Raw genomic sequence first — 13,975 nt, forward strand, 5'->3', positions numbered from 1 at the left:
ATGCTGATCAACACACCGAAGCTGCTAGCGATCGTCGTCATGGGACTGGCTCGTCGCTGCTTGCCATGGCCAAGCTCTCGTGTGGGGAGCATTGCGCCTTCCAAGATCAACAGCAAGCTGCATTGAACTTACTTTCTGACTTCCCTACCGTCCTGGGATTCATATTCTGCCCATTCCCATCCTTTCCACATGGTTATTCGCACAACTATTCATCATGCCTAGTCAGATACAAACATTGATCGGAAAGATCAGGAGAAAGCCTACGCAAGCAAGCGATGGCAGAACTGCGGAAGTTGCGAGTGGGCTGAAGAACCACCAGAAGACCGGCATTGTCAGCGACATTAGAGGTCTCGGTGTTAAGGATGCCAAATTCGCTCTCGACGCTATTACAACACTGGCATCAGGCGAGCCTTTGGACGATAAGGATCTTCTTCTCGAGAAGGGAGTCCAGATGCTACAGGGACTGCCTCTGAACAGCGGTCTCAGCGCAAAAGTCTCAGACGGGTTTATTAGCATGCTCTGGAATGACTTGCCCCACCCAACGCCTACACATGCTGGACCTTCAGCAAGATACCGGAAGCACGACGGCTCGGGAAACAATCCTCACAACCCCGAAATGGGCAAGGCAGGATCGCCGTATGCGCGCAACGTGCCTCCAACAAAACCGAAAGGTAAGTAATCCTCCCGTGCGACAGACTTTCGAATTGGGACTGACAACTACCTGCAGGACCAAACTTGCCCGACGTTGAAGACGTGTATGAGGCGCTCCTCAAGCGCGATAGGCCTTTCCGCGAGCATCCTTCTGGTCTCAATCGCTTGTTCTTCTCTTTCGCAACTATCGTCATTCACGAATGTTTCCAAACCTCTAGGACAGATCCTTGGATCAACGAGACTTCGAGCTATGTTGACCTCAGCACCTTGTACGGCAACACAGAGAAGGAGCAGCCGCGCGTGCGAACATACAAGAATGGTCTGATATATCCAGACTCTATCGCCTCGGAGCGCATCATGATGATGCCTCCTGGTGTAGTCGCTGTACTTTTGATGTTCTCAAGGAACCACAACCACATTGCGGAATCATTACTGTCAGTGAACGAGGACGGCAAATATAAGCCGTGGGATAGTTTAGACGAAGCGGGCAGAAAATGGTAAGTCTTAAACACCTTCCACTCCCTAGATGGGTCTAACAAGTTGTTAGGCAAGACGAGGACATCTTCCAGATTACTCGCAATATCAACGTTGGCTTCTTTGCCTCAGTCGTATTGAAAGACTACGTCGCTGCCATCTTGAACACACCACGAGCCAACTCAGAATGGTCTCTCGATCTCGGTAAAGAGATCAAACAGGGTGGTACACGTGTCGAGCGCGGAACCGGCAGTCATGTATCCGTGGAGTTCGCTGTTCTCTACCACTGGCATGCTGCTCTCAGTGCTGCCGACGAGAATTGGATGGAAGAAATCATCCGTTCTGTTTTCCCCGACTTGCGTCACATCGACGATGTAACAATCGAGATGTTCCACAAGGTTATGAAGGTGTACGGTCACGACTTGATGAACAAGAAGCCGTGGGAATGGACATTCGGAGGCCTTCAGCGAGGAGCTGATGGCAGATTCAACGATGCTCAACTCTCAGAGCTGATCAAAGACTGCATCGAAGAACCTGCTCACGCTTTTGGTGCTCATGGTACACCAGCCAGTCTTAAGGTTGTCGATCTCATGGGTCAGTTACAAGCCCGTGAGATGTTCAATGTTTGCACACTCAACGAATTCCGTCGGTATCTTAATCTGAAGCCGTACGAAACGTTCGAGGATTGGTGCTCTGACAAAGAGACGGCGCGGGCAGCCGAGCTTTTGTATGGTCATATGGAGAACATGGAACTATACCCGGGATTAATGGCTGAGTGCACGAAGCCTGCTATGCCAGGAAGTGGCGTTTGTCCCGGTCAGACAACTGGTCGAGGTATCTTGGACGATGCTGTCGCATTAGTTCGCGGTGACCGTTTCCTGAGCTACGACTTCAACAGTAACACTCTTACGCAGTGGGGCGCGGCTCTGCTGTCAGAGAGTACACCAGGAGCATATGGCGGCGTATTTCCCAAGCTGCTCTTCCAGGGTCTCCCAGGTGGATTCAAAGGAACTTCCAGCTACGCGCTGCTGCCCTTTTACACGCCCAAAGCAGCTAAAGAGATTCTCACAGGCAACAAGGTGGTTGAACAGTATGATCTCAGGCGCCCTCCGAGCGATTACGACATCATCAGTGTCCAGACGCAAGAAGGTTGCAAGAAAGTGTTCGAGGACCGTGAGAACTTTGTTGTCATGTACCAGGCAGCTATTCGCAACTGCACGGCTGGACATGACTTCATGATCGGATGGGACGAGCAAAAGAAGCATGACGAGCGATCCAAAATCCTGCATAAGGTCTTCTTCGAGGAGGGTTTTGAGAAGAACATCGATGAGTTCTTCACGACCAATGTACGGAAACTCATCAAGCAGAACTCACTTAAAGGCGCCAAGGGCAGAATGAGTATCGACATTGTTCGCGATGTTACCAACATCACGCCAATCCTCTGGCTTGCAGAGCGTTTTGCACTTCCGCTGAAGACACAAGAGCAACCTAGAGGATTACTCTCTATCCACGAAGCGTTTCTCGCATATCTTGTTCTATGTAAGTTACAACACCAACCATTTCCAATTACGAACAGCCGGCTAATTGACTGCTAGTCATGTACCAATCCTTCAACATAATGCCACATAATGAGTGGAAACTGCGAGCAGGCGCGATGCAGGCCGCAGCACCACTACGCTCGATCTTCGAAACCCACCTGAAGACACAGACAGGGCGTCTTGAAGGCTTAGTAGATTGGATGGCCAAGGGCTCCGCCTTTGAAGTAGGTCCACACGCGGACCGCATCTACCACACCCTTGCCGACACCAAGCTGCCCATTGGCGACTTGGTAGGCGACTGTATCGGCATGGGAGCACCCGTGGCCGGAAATCTGACCCAGCAAGCCAGTCTGCTAATCGACCTATTCCTCTCGCCCGGGTACGAAAAGTACAAGGCGCGAATCGTGGAACTGTCGCACATGGATCCCGCAAAATCGGATCGCGAATTACAAGGTTTCGTTTACGAGGGTATGCGCCATGTGGGCGTGGTTCCTGGTCTCCCTCGCGTTGCCACCCGAGATATCACCGTCAACGACGGTGTCCGTGGCCCCGTGTCCATCAAAAAGGGTCACACAATCCTCATTGCCACGTCCAAGGCTGCCATGGACCCCGTTGCGTTCCCCAACCCTGAGATCATGGATCCCCACCGACCATTTAAAGAGTACACTCTACTCGGCCACGGTCTACATTTCTGCTTCGGCGCGCGCCTTGTCGGTCCCTCTCTCGCTGCCACGCTTCGTGAAGTATTCAAACTGCCAAATGTACGTCGCGCGCCCGGTAAGCAAGGACGTTTTACCGTTACCGAGCATAAACTCGCGGGCATCACGATGCGGCATTATCTCGATTCTAATTCAAAGGAGAGTCCTATTCCGACAAGTCTGCGTCTACATTACGATAGCGAGGATGTTGTGGCTAATGGACTGAATGGCCATGCCACGGGCGGGCTTACAAACGGACATACGAATGGGCTGGCTAATGGTCATGTGAACCATGCCTCTAATGGGCATGCAAACGCTGGTGGCGATAATGAGCATGGGAATGCTTATACGATTGCGCCTTAGGAAGGTCCAGGGCCTGATCCGCGTCCGGGTCCAAGTCGTCCGTCGGTGTCGTCGTGGTCGCTGTCCTCGAGTTCAAGCGATCTGCGAAGACGATCGGCTGGAGTGTTCTGTTGTAGGAGTGCAAGGGAGTAGGGTGTTGAAAGGTGGGAGAGACAAGATAGTATAAGAGACGAAGGAGGAGGGGAGTTTATACGTTAATTGTTCGCTAATCCTCATCGTGATGATACCACTGGACGTTTAGTTTGGGTTTATTCCTAGCGTAGTAAAACTGATCTGCTGCATGCTTGCTGAGTTGAACCTCCAGTCTTGCGTGATATATATTGTGATCTAGGAGTCAACGGAACGGTCGAAGTGAAGCATACTAGCAACACAATGTTTCGTGCTCTCTGCTACCTATCCTCGCCTTAACGATGTCTCGCCACCAGACAACAGGGTATCAAACAGTGCAATCAACGGATCAAGCGTCAGGTGTTCACTTGTTGCCAACTCCAGTTTTACTAGCCCAGTACTCTTTGTTCAAAGTTGTCGACGTATACATAGCACTACAGTCACGAATGAAACTATAAGATACCATGGTTCGTTGTTTTCCCCTTCATAAACAAGCTTCAGAAAGAATGCCATGACAAACAAAATACACCAAGTAAAACAATCTATTTTGCTGGTGAAAAATCCTCCGACAGCCATACATGTCACACATAACGCCATGCTTCCCAATCCAACATATTGATACACAAAATCTCCTCGTCCTGCAAAAAGAATAAGAAACCAAGATTGGAACAGCCTAAGAGACCCACATAATGATTTACGCCATCCTAGGCAAAGGTGGAAGGGTATTAGAATCCCATCTCCTCTCACCATCCATATCAACATCGTCATCGCTATCCTCGGCACTCTCATCCTCTAACGCCTCCCTCCTCTCCATCTCATCCACATCCATCAAGTCGCCATCCTCGTCCTCGTCATCCTCATCTTCACTGCCGATAACGGGTCGCCCTTCATTGACGTCTGTTAGCCCACTGCCCCTCTCCCCCTTGAGCCTCCTTCTAGACCCACTCTTTCCACCTCCTTCCCAGCGATCTAGACGACGCAGCGCCCTACTAAGCATCTTGGCGCGGTAGTAAGATTCCTCGCCGTGGTCGTTGACTTCGCCGCCAAAATCCAAGGGAACGAGACCAGAGGGCATGGGCGGCGGGGTCTTGGTACCGAGTTCGTAGTCGGAGAGTTGAGCGTATTGCGCATGCGATTCTTCGTCTGTATCGTAGCCATCTGCCATGCCTTTGCAGCGGATCCAGCTGCGTATGAAGGGGTTGGCTTTGCGACGGTGTTTTGCGGCGGCGGCGTATTCGATGCGAATTCCGCGGTCGAGGATGACGTCTACGCGCCGTCGTCGGTATTGCTCGACGGCGAGTTGGTGTTGTGTAAGGGGACGGGTTCGTTTGTGCGACGGATCGGAGCCGTTGAGTGGCAGGTAGAAGCCGTGTGGGCCGTTGAAGGTGGGCGCAGATGTAGAGGGGGACTGGCCGTCTTGTGAGGTTGGTGCGTCGAGTTTGGACTTGACGCTTCGTGCTGCTGGTGTTCCTCCGGCGCCTATCCCTGATGTGCGGTTGCGGGACCAGTTCCCGCGGCCAGGGCCCTTGGCTGCGGGAGATGAGGCGGGGCCGTCTTCGTTAAGGAGGGTATTTATGCGCATGTTGGGGGTAGCCACCTTCTTCGCTGTATTGTAGACGCTGTTAGGGGGTGATGCTGAGCGGGTTCGGTCGGTATCTGAGGGGTAATCTCGTTCAATGATGGATTTGGCAAGCTTGCCACGTCCTCGTGCAGAGCCTGTTGATGTTAGAAGAGTACCGCCTCAGGGGTCAAATCTATGGAACTTACCATGGGATGGCGACTGTCTGTCACGCCCAGGTGTCGAAGCACCGTCATCGGCGGCTATTGAGAAGACGGGGTTTTGATTGAAGCCTTGAGAAATGTTAGAATTGGTCCGATATGGGGCAAAACGCATGCCGGTTGGAGTGCTCACCCTTTTTGTTGGTCCGTTTGGGGCCTGTGACGACTGGCGCCATGTCGCTTGCCAATATAGCAGTCCTCTCTTTGCGCTTAATCTCACCAAATGTCTTCTCTTCGACCGAATCGACGTTCTCCAGGGCCTCTTGCTCGGGCGAAAGTATCTCGAAAGGCGGACACTTGATGGGAAACTCGGCTGTAGTCGGGTCGTCGGCGGGTCCCATCTGGCCAGGGCCAAAGGGATTTTTCTCGGCGGCTTCCTTGGTGAAGTCGCTCTCGAGATACCACCACATGAGCCATAGGAAGGCTGTGGCTCTACTCTTGCTGCTCAGGTTGGAGCGCATGACGAGGTCGAAGAAATCGCGAGGCGGGAAGAAGTGCAACTCCGAGATCTTGGGCGCGTATTGCGACAGGACAAAGATGAGGTTGACAGGGTTGGTGCGCGGGATGGAAGCTGCCATGATCTCCTCGATGGTGCTGGGCTGCTCTTGGTCCTCAGTTGCGCCCTTGAGGATGGACTTCAAGCGCGGCGCATCCTGCAGCTGTTTGTAGGCGTTGGGGTCTTGGTGGGCTTGGAGGGAGGGGATGGAGTGGTAGGTCCGTAGCTGGGCGCGCATTTCGGGGAAGACTGTGACGTGTTAGAGGAGAGGTGTCAAGAGTCGCACATGTGGCCTACAGTTGAGGGTGGTGTTCATGCGGCCGACGTTGACGAGCAGACACACCATGGCCATGTTGATGGCAGCCGGGCGCTCGGTCAGAAGCTTGTCCTTGAGGATCTTGCTGCACTTGCTGCTCTTTGCCATGGCATCGAGGTAGATGTCGGCAAACGTGTGTCCGCTGGTGCTGTCCGACTGCTTGGTGAAGACGCGCTTGTCGTCCTCGAAGACGAGCTTGAGGAAGTCGAACTGGATGTCCTTGCGCCACAGGGGAATGCCATCGTCCTTCTTGAGGTGCTTGATCTTGTTCCCGCTGTAGACGGACGACACGCTCCCGTTGGCATTGCGGCGCGTCGTCGTCGTCGTGGCCGTGTAGTAGGGCCGGGCAGGGTCGTTGTCGTTGGCTGGGCGCGAGGCATCTGGCGCATCGCCGCCCGCTTCGCTCTCGTCGGGGACGGGCGTGTTTGCTTGGGATGCGTCGGGCTTGGAGTCGTCCATTTGGGGGTCTGCGGCCAGAATGTGTCGTAGGCTGTTTCGAGAGTCGGGCTCGTCGGCGCGCAGAGGCAGAGGCAGAGGCTTGTCGTCCATGACTGTGACGCGATCCGGGGATTAGCTCTGGGTGCTCTGTGTCTGGTTCCACTAGTCGTGCCTGTGCTGGTTGCGCTGTGGGATGGGATTGGCCCTATGACGCCTGAGCTCGCGACCTGGCTTGCTATCCCTGTGCCGCCAGACTTGTGTCTCAAACAAGCAAATACGTCAATCGCAAAGGAGGAAGATGCGGCCATGTCCCGAATGCGTCTCCGACGCCCAAGCTCAGCCGCTAGCCCCCCGAACCAACGCATGTCGCTCGACGCCATCCCATCACGAACCTCATACGTTTGCAGACAGACTTCATCGCGACGACACAAACACCGTGACTTCAAACGTCCTTGCAAGATTCAATTCGTTTTCCATCGGTAGTAGCTAGATACTCTACTTGCATAGCCAACCAGCCGCTCAGATGGGCAATACAAGAACCCTCATCTAGCATGTCCACGCCAAACATGTAACAAAAAAGTAACCAGGATATCTCAGCGAAGGTAGAAACCAAAAACACATCGCAAAAAAGCGCCACGCTAAAGCCAAAGCCAAGCTGCCGCACAAACAATCCGAAGAGGGCGATGGGGGTATGCAACACAGAGAAAAAGCAGACACACAACTCCTCGCGAGTCGTTTGTTTGCTTTCCCTGTCCATAAAAACGCCTGGTATCGCTGGGGAAAATATCTCCGTTACAAGACACGCGCAGGAAAAACAAAGGAAGAACCAAACCAAGCCCAAAGTAGAACCAAAGATCCAGTCCGTGGTCCTGAATTAAGAATCCAAAAATTAAACACAAATCTTGGTATACACATCCCTTCGTGTATCGTTGTTCGTTGTTCGCCGGCCTAGTCCGAGTCCGAGTCCGAGGCTTGCTTCAACTCAGTCGAATGCCGTTTCTTCTCGTACCATTAGGGGGTTGGGCGTGTTGTTTTGCGAGTACATTCGTGGATCGTATCGTCCATCTCCGCGTTGTTGCGCGTTCGGTCCACCCGAGCCTTTGCGTTGGCCACCCATGCCCATGTTCATGAGGAGCATGCCACTCTCTCGTTTTCGTTGCCGTTGTTCGCGCGCTCCACTCGACTGTACCACTCCATTCAAGCTACCGTAGCCCTCTCCAGAATTGTAAGGTTGATCGTAGGCTGGGGTGTCGTAGCTGGGACGCATTGGAATGAAGCCTGAGTCGTAGCCACTATATTGACCCTGCTGTTGTTGGTTACTGTATTGCTGCTGTTGCTGTTGCTGATATTGCTGTGGAGGTTGCGGAGGTGGATAGTTGGGAGCGCTGTTTCCTTGGTAGCCTTGAGGCGGTCGATCCATACGCTGCTGGAACGTTGTCTCGTTGTACGCAGGCGTTGGGAGATCAGAAAACATCTGCCTCCTTGGGGATCGAATAGCATCGTCACCTAAATGAGACGTGTTATTCCGAATCTCGTGGATCGGAGAACTGGCTTCGTCAAGAGCAGCACCAAAAATGTCGGTATAATCAGTAAGGAAGAAAGATATCAACGGAGCTGGGATGTTCAGAGTTGGTGCAAACACTATGCCGACGTTTCGCACGGTCATCTTGTTCACTCCCGAGTTGTCCACAATCTCAATCAGGAACGATGCGAGGTGTCGCAACAGCTCGAAGTTGGGCCTAGGGAGTTTGTGTACAAGAACGTTGAAGCTCTGAATCTTCTTGCTACGCTCGTCCATGTCTACGATGTGTTAGCGAACTATCTATTTTCATCAATTTCGAGGCCAAATACTTACCGAGAACCTTGAGGAAATCAAGATGCAGTTCCCGAGTTAGAACAGAGGCGGGTAGTTCCCGCAAGTACAACTTCAGTAACGACGCAACAGCGTGAACATCGTAGTATTGCCCGTCTAGCAGCTTGATATCGCCTTCGTTGTTGAATCGATCGCGTAGGCCCTTGATGACAATGTTCGACCCACTAAGCCTGAAGATGCCTTCTTCGCTAATCGCCTTCTTTGCTCGGAGGTACTCCAAGCACCTGTAAACGACAGCTGGTATCGCCACATTGACTCCATCAGGTTGTGTGAACTCTACAGCTTCCATAAGTGGGATGCCAAAAACACTGCGGCCCGGGGGTAGACGATGTTCCGTGGTTGACTGCAGTGGGGTGCTGATTTGTACTGGCGCAAGGTCGGAAGAACCGCCGCGACCTCTGAAGCCGAATATGCTGCGTTTCTTATCCTTGACTGCCGTGGGTCCCGCCATTAGCTTGCTGCCCCAGCTTTCAGAGTCCTTGATTGGGGTTCCATTGCTGGGTCCAGAGATGGCAGGATAGTGACCTGAGTTGTCTTGGTGGAAGGATGATTCCTTGGGGGAGCCTCGTGAAGCCTTTTCCGCCATCATGTCTCGGTGGTTGGGACCGCGAACAGGCGCTTGAGCTTGAACGGCGTCATCATAGCTGAGGCCTTGTAGGCGATCTTGCTCTGCCACATCAGGGCTGTCTCTCCACTGCGAGCGCGTTGAGTCTTGACTGGCCTGTTGCTTTTGTAGACGTGTGGCAGAGGGGACGCGAATCTCGATTGGTGAAGTTTCATCTGGTATGTCGACGTGCTGCAAAAGCGCCTCAACCCAAGCATCTCGCTCTTCATCGTTCTCTGCACACAGCACATGGCGAACTAAGCTTGTCGAGTCTTTCCGCTTTGGTTCCAAAATGAGGAAGGCATGTCGATATTGATTGTCCTCGGAGTCATCCTTTCGTTGTGGCGATTGGTTTGACTGCTGTTGTGACTGTTTCCCAATTTGTGCATTCTGCAACTTGATCGTTCCCAGATGCGCACCACCTTCGCCCTCGAAGTACCTAAACTCTGAGCCGTCTAGAACGAAGAAACGTGCCTTCCAGCCCCCGAAGTTCTTGCCACGCTTAGTAAGGTAACCGACCTTGCGCTGCGTTCTCTGAACAGACACCGTTGGACCCGGTGTGGGCTCGGGAGCCAGTCTGTCACCAGCTTGTGCGCCAATGACATCAGTGGAAAGATATTCGCACACAATCAAGGCTGTCTTTTCGTTCATAGGGGTTTCTAGAACAGTATCGAAATATTGGTTCAGCGCGACCCTTCGAGCATCAATCTTGGCAGGAGCATGACCCCCGAAAAGACCACGATCTGGGAGTTGTCCCTGGAAATCGCACATGGACCTCAGCTGAGAGTCTAGAGAGGGTAGCGTGGCAATCGTTTTCTCCACACGCCATAGCTGTTTGTTGTCTGAACGAGCGTAGACGGCGAGAATGAAGACAGGGTCCTCCTCCTGTGGTTTAGGAGCTAGCATGCTCATACGTGACGGCCGAAGGCGGGACGAGAAGACCTTGACTTGAATAGAAGGTAGTGCGTTGGGAGGGAGCAAGAGTCCAGGGTACTGATCAGAGACAAGTCCACGATAGACATGCTCTGCATCCGGAACATCGTTCAAGGTAGGGCTACTTGATGGCGATTCTGGACTAGGTTGCGCACCTGGTACTGTCAAGAGGCCTGTAGACGACTCTTTGCGGAGCTGATTGGAATGTTGACTCTGGTTGACTGGAGGTGACTGGTAAGACTGAGGTGTGTTTGGCGGGAGAGGAACTTGTTGCTGTACCGGCCGTCCAGCTGATTGACTGGTGGTAGTTGGCGACATGGGCGGTGATGCTATCGACTGCTTAGGGTTTCTTGGTAATGGTGACCCTAGTGGCCTATCAGTAGGTCTGGGGCTGGAAGGAAGTCCTGGACTCATGAGTGGCGATGCAACACTCCGGTTGGCCATCATAGAACTATCCGAGTTGGCAGGGCTGAGAAGAGCATTTAGAGAGTTGGCAGGTGGGTGACGGGGAGAGAGTGGAAGGCCCGATTGCAGCGCATTGAACTGACGCGGCGAAAGGGGAACCGGGACCGCCTGAGGTTGATCGCCTGCTGGTGTTTCAGATGGCGTCGCTTGTTGTTTGCTCTTGCTTTCGCTTTTCTTCTTCTTCGACTTGCTTCTAGCTTCCTCGTCTTTCGAATACATAGCTTCGCGGACTCGATCATCTTCCTCCCGAGTCTTCCTCCTTCCCCGCAGCTCCACAACAGGTATCTCGTCCACTTCCAATGTATCATCGTAGTCTGAATCAACATCGTCGCCGTGCACAGCTTGGTGGAGATGTGCGCTAGTCGTAATGGGTTTCGAGAGGTTGAGCGGAGCTGGCGGGGCCTTGCGCAGAGGTTGTGGAGTCTTTCTAGGAGGTGATTCGAAACCGTCACCACCAATGACAGGCGTGGCCTGGATCAGCGATATCTGTGGAGGCTGGAGCTGTGAATCACTTGGGACTATCGTCACATCTGAGTTATTCTGGGGAGGCGTAGTCGGCTTCGAGGCCTGTTCTGGAGGTTGAACAGCATCACCGGGCTGCAGCAAGGTGGCGTCAAGGCCGAGACCTTTGCTACCAAGGCTAAGGGGTTGTACGGAATAGTCGGTGGGCGAGTTCACGGCTGACGACAGATTCGATGCGGTAGAATGAGACGGCGAGGTCGCTAATTGCGAGTCTGGTATGAGATGTGGCGCGGGGTGCTCTTGTGTCAAGGGCGATGTCTTGTGCTCCCCGGCTTTGGAGTCGCTGGGCCTAGCGGGCTCGCCAGCTGGCTCACTGAGGGCTGGCGACTGGCTAGTCTCGCGTTCCACGACCGAGTCGAAAGTGTCGGACTTCTGTAGTGAGCCAGGACCTGGTGGTACCTGTTCAGCATACTCCTTGAACTTCCTGCGGTAGCGGTCCTTGTCCTTCAATGCGCGCTCGAGATCTTTCTGCAGCCCAATGATCATGGACCGTTGCTTCTCGACCAGTCGCCAGAGCTGCGCATTGTGACTGGACGTGTTCTGCTTCTCCTTCCACAATGCCAGCATCGCAGCCTCTGGTGAGCCTGCTGTGGCTATCAGAGCGGCCATATCTGGTGGGTTCGCCGTGCTCGTATCTTGCGACGGTCGCGTCGCATGGTTGGCAGGAGGGCGATTCTGAGAGGCAGTCGAAGATAGCGACGATGCTGCTGAATCTATTGAAGGGTTGCGGACAGGCACCGTCGGTCTCGTCTCAGGTCGGTTCGGCCGCGATGGTGGAGGCATGGTGACGGGTGACGCTGGTGGAGAAATTCCAGCCGAGGACAGCGTGGGCGACGACACCTGTCGGAGTTTTGCATACGCAGACGGCCTCGAAGGCTGCGTGAAATTTGGGGTGGGAACGTTGGGTGGTGTAGGCGGATGCGCTGGCTTGGTTGGGCGAATGGGCGAGGTATGATGTTGCTCCTCCGCAAGCAATGCGTCAAGCTTCTCGCGCGGACTGCGCGGTTCGTCAAAGCGTGGTGAGTCTTGATAGGACAACTGCTGATATGAGAGCCCGTTATTGCCAGGTGGGTACAGCGGACTCGGGACGGGCTTGCGACGTGCTCGGATTTGGTGTTGCTCGTCCGCAGTGGTCGGCACGTTGTGTGGGCGCGTCGAATCGTCGCGAAGGCTGCGAATACTCTCGACGAGCGACGGCGAGGATAGAGAGTGGGAAGGCGACGACGGCTGGTGCTGAGGGATGTGATGTGCCGCTGGTCTTTCCTGAAGCATATGCATGTCTGTATTCGTCGCCGCCATGTTCAAGTCTCAAACGGGCTAGCCGACGACCGGGATATCTGGTCGACAGTATAGCAGATAGTTAGTGGGGATTAGTGTTTCGGTGACGCTCTGAGTGTCTGGTGAATCCAAAGCTGCCACGCTCAGCAGTCTCGTCAGCATCTGGGCGTCCCGCGCAGCTTGAGACAAGTCTCCGTCAGAAGGAGCAGCCGGAACAGAAGAGATTTGGGCTTGTAGACTGGTGGATTCTCATTCGGCGCCATAACCGCCCTTGTAGGAGCCGGGCCAAATTCAAGCCTGGTTCCTGCAGCAGAAGCGAGCCCTGGAGCCCTTTGTCTCCATGATCGCCTCCGTAGGCCTTGATGGCTGCGTCCCCTCACGTTTGAGATATGCCCAAAGCCATTTGCATCCTAGTCGACTACATGCCGGTGTAGGCGCCAAAAGTGTGCTTTGGGCTTCCCATTGGTCTAGCCCTGTGGCTTGCTAGCCGTAATCATCTATGAGCCATCATCCACTGACGGTCTTATGCAGAAACGACATGTCCGCGTGGTCTGCTGTCGCTGGTGCCCGCAGTCAAGCTGACAGAAGCCTGACGAGCCGAATTTTGCAAAATACCCACCCATTGGCTGGAAAGTAGATGATTTGACATACGAGTCTTGAGGGTGTATTGGCTCGACGGCTCAGTAATTTGCGATTCATGGTAGACTCGAAGGTGCATTTCCGCTAGACATCTGGCCGTCAATTGGGTCCACGGGTCGTAATCATGTCTCTGGCGCACGGATAGCGTTCGAGTTCAAGGGCTGGGTCGCTGCAGCGAGAAGGATTCTCCAGGCCGAATCGAGATTAGGCCTGTCGATCAGCTGCCATTGGCCCAATCCCTCGTGGCTGAATCAGCCGCAAGCCATAAACTTTCAAAGACGAACGCTGTCCGTGTGCCATGGTCAGCAAAAGCGCCCAGGTCATCCGCTTTGCACCGCGGCCGGATATTCGAGCATCTCAACAGCAAACACAGTCGCTTGAGACGCTCATCAAAATCGTACGATTCTTACCGACCTGCGATTACATCTGAAACTCATCCGCCGTCAAGCGAAGTGTGCTGCAGGGAGCCGCTGATAGCTCAACGACTAGCCCTTAACAGTCGACGCATGGTGATCACAAGCTGCACCTATGCTGCACGACTAAGCCAAGGGCTAGACTAACAATCCTTCTTTGCGACACTGTATCAGGGGTAACTCGAGTGGAAAAGGCCAAGAAACGGCTTTTGTTTTTCTGTTTCTGCACTAGTACCCGCAACGTGCCGTCAAGATGAAGTGTGACCGAAATCTGGAACGGATATCATCATTTGTACGACTAACGATGCGCGGCGCAAGCAGCTCTTCTTCGCGCCTCGAGCACCGTTCATCTTTCGACAGCATTCACACCCCCAACGTATGCAGGGT

General features: G+C 53.6%; 3 protein-coding genes across 3 annotated transcripts; 1 reads left to right on the plus strand and 2 right to left on the minus strand.

Moving 5' to 3' along the window:
* Positions 1-214: 214 nt before the first annotated feature.
* On the plus strand, positions 215-3,724 carry AA0111_g9320 (Psi-producing oxygenase A; the record flags this gene model as incomplete). The annotated part of the gene is made up of 4 exons (XM_028655866.1): positions 215-671; positions 728-1,148; positions 1,199-2,664; positions 2,721-3,724. The coding sequence occupies 4 exons, from the start codon at positions 215-217 to the stop codon at positions 3,722-3,724; spliced, it is 3,348 nt and encodes a 1,115-aa protein (XP_028503155.1).
* Positions 3,725-4,526: 802 nt separating this feature from the next.
* On the minus strand, positions 4,527-6,972 carry AA0111_g9321 (Ino eighty subunit 1; the record flags this gene model as incomplete). Its single annotated transcript, XM_028655867.1, has 4 exons — positions 4,527-5,548; positions 5,600-5,683; positions 5,745-6,356; positions 6,405-6,972. 4 exons carry the CDS (start codon positions 6,970-6,972, stop codon positions 4,527-4,529), a joined length of 2,286 nt encoding a protein of 761 aa, XP_028503156.1.
* Positions 6,973-7,843: 871 nt separating this feature from the next.
* Positions 7,844-12,536, minus strand: AA0111_g9322 (hypothetical protein; the record flags this gene model as incomplete). The annotated part of the gene is made up of 2 exons (XM_028655868.1): positions 7,844-8,661; positions 8,717-12,536. 2 exons carry the CDS (start codon positions 12,534-12,536, stop codon positions 7,844-7,846), a joined length of 4,638 nt encoding a protein of 1,545 aa, XP_028503157.1.
* Positions 12,537-13,975: the final 1,439 nt, after the last annotated feature.

This window comes from Alternaria arborescens (assembly GCF_004154835.1).
Source record: "Alternaria arborescens strain FERA 675 chromosome Unknown contig_26, whole genome shotgun sequence".
NCBI classification, from domain to species: Eukaryota; Fungi; Ascomycota; class Dothideomycetes; order Pleosporales; family Pleosporaceae; genus Alternaria; species Alternaria arborescens.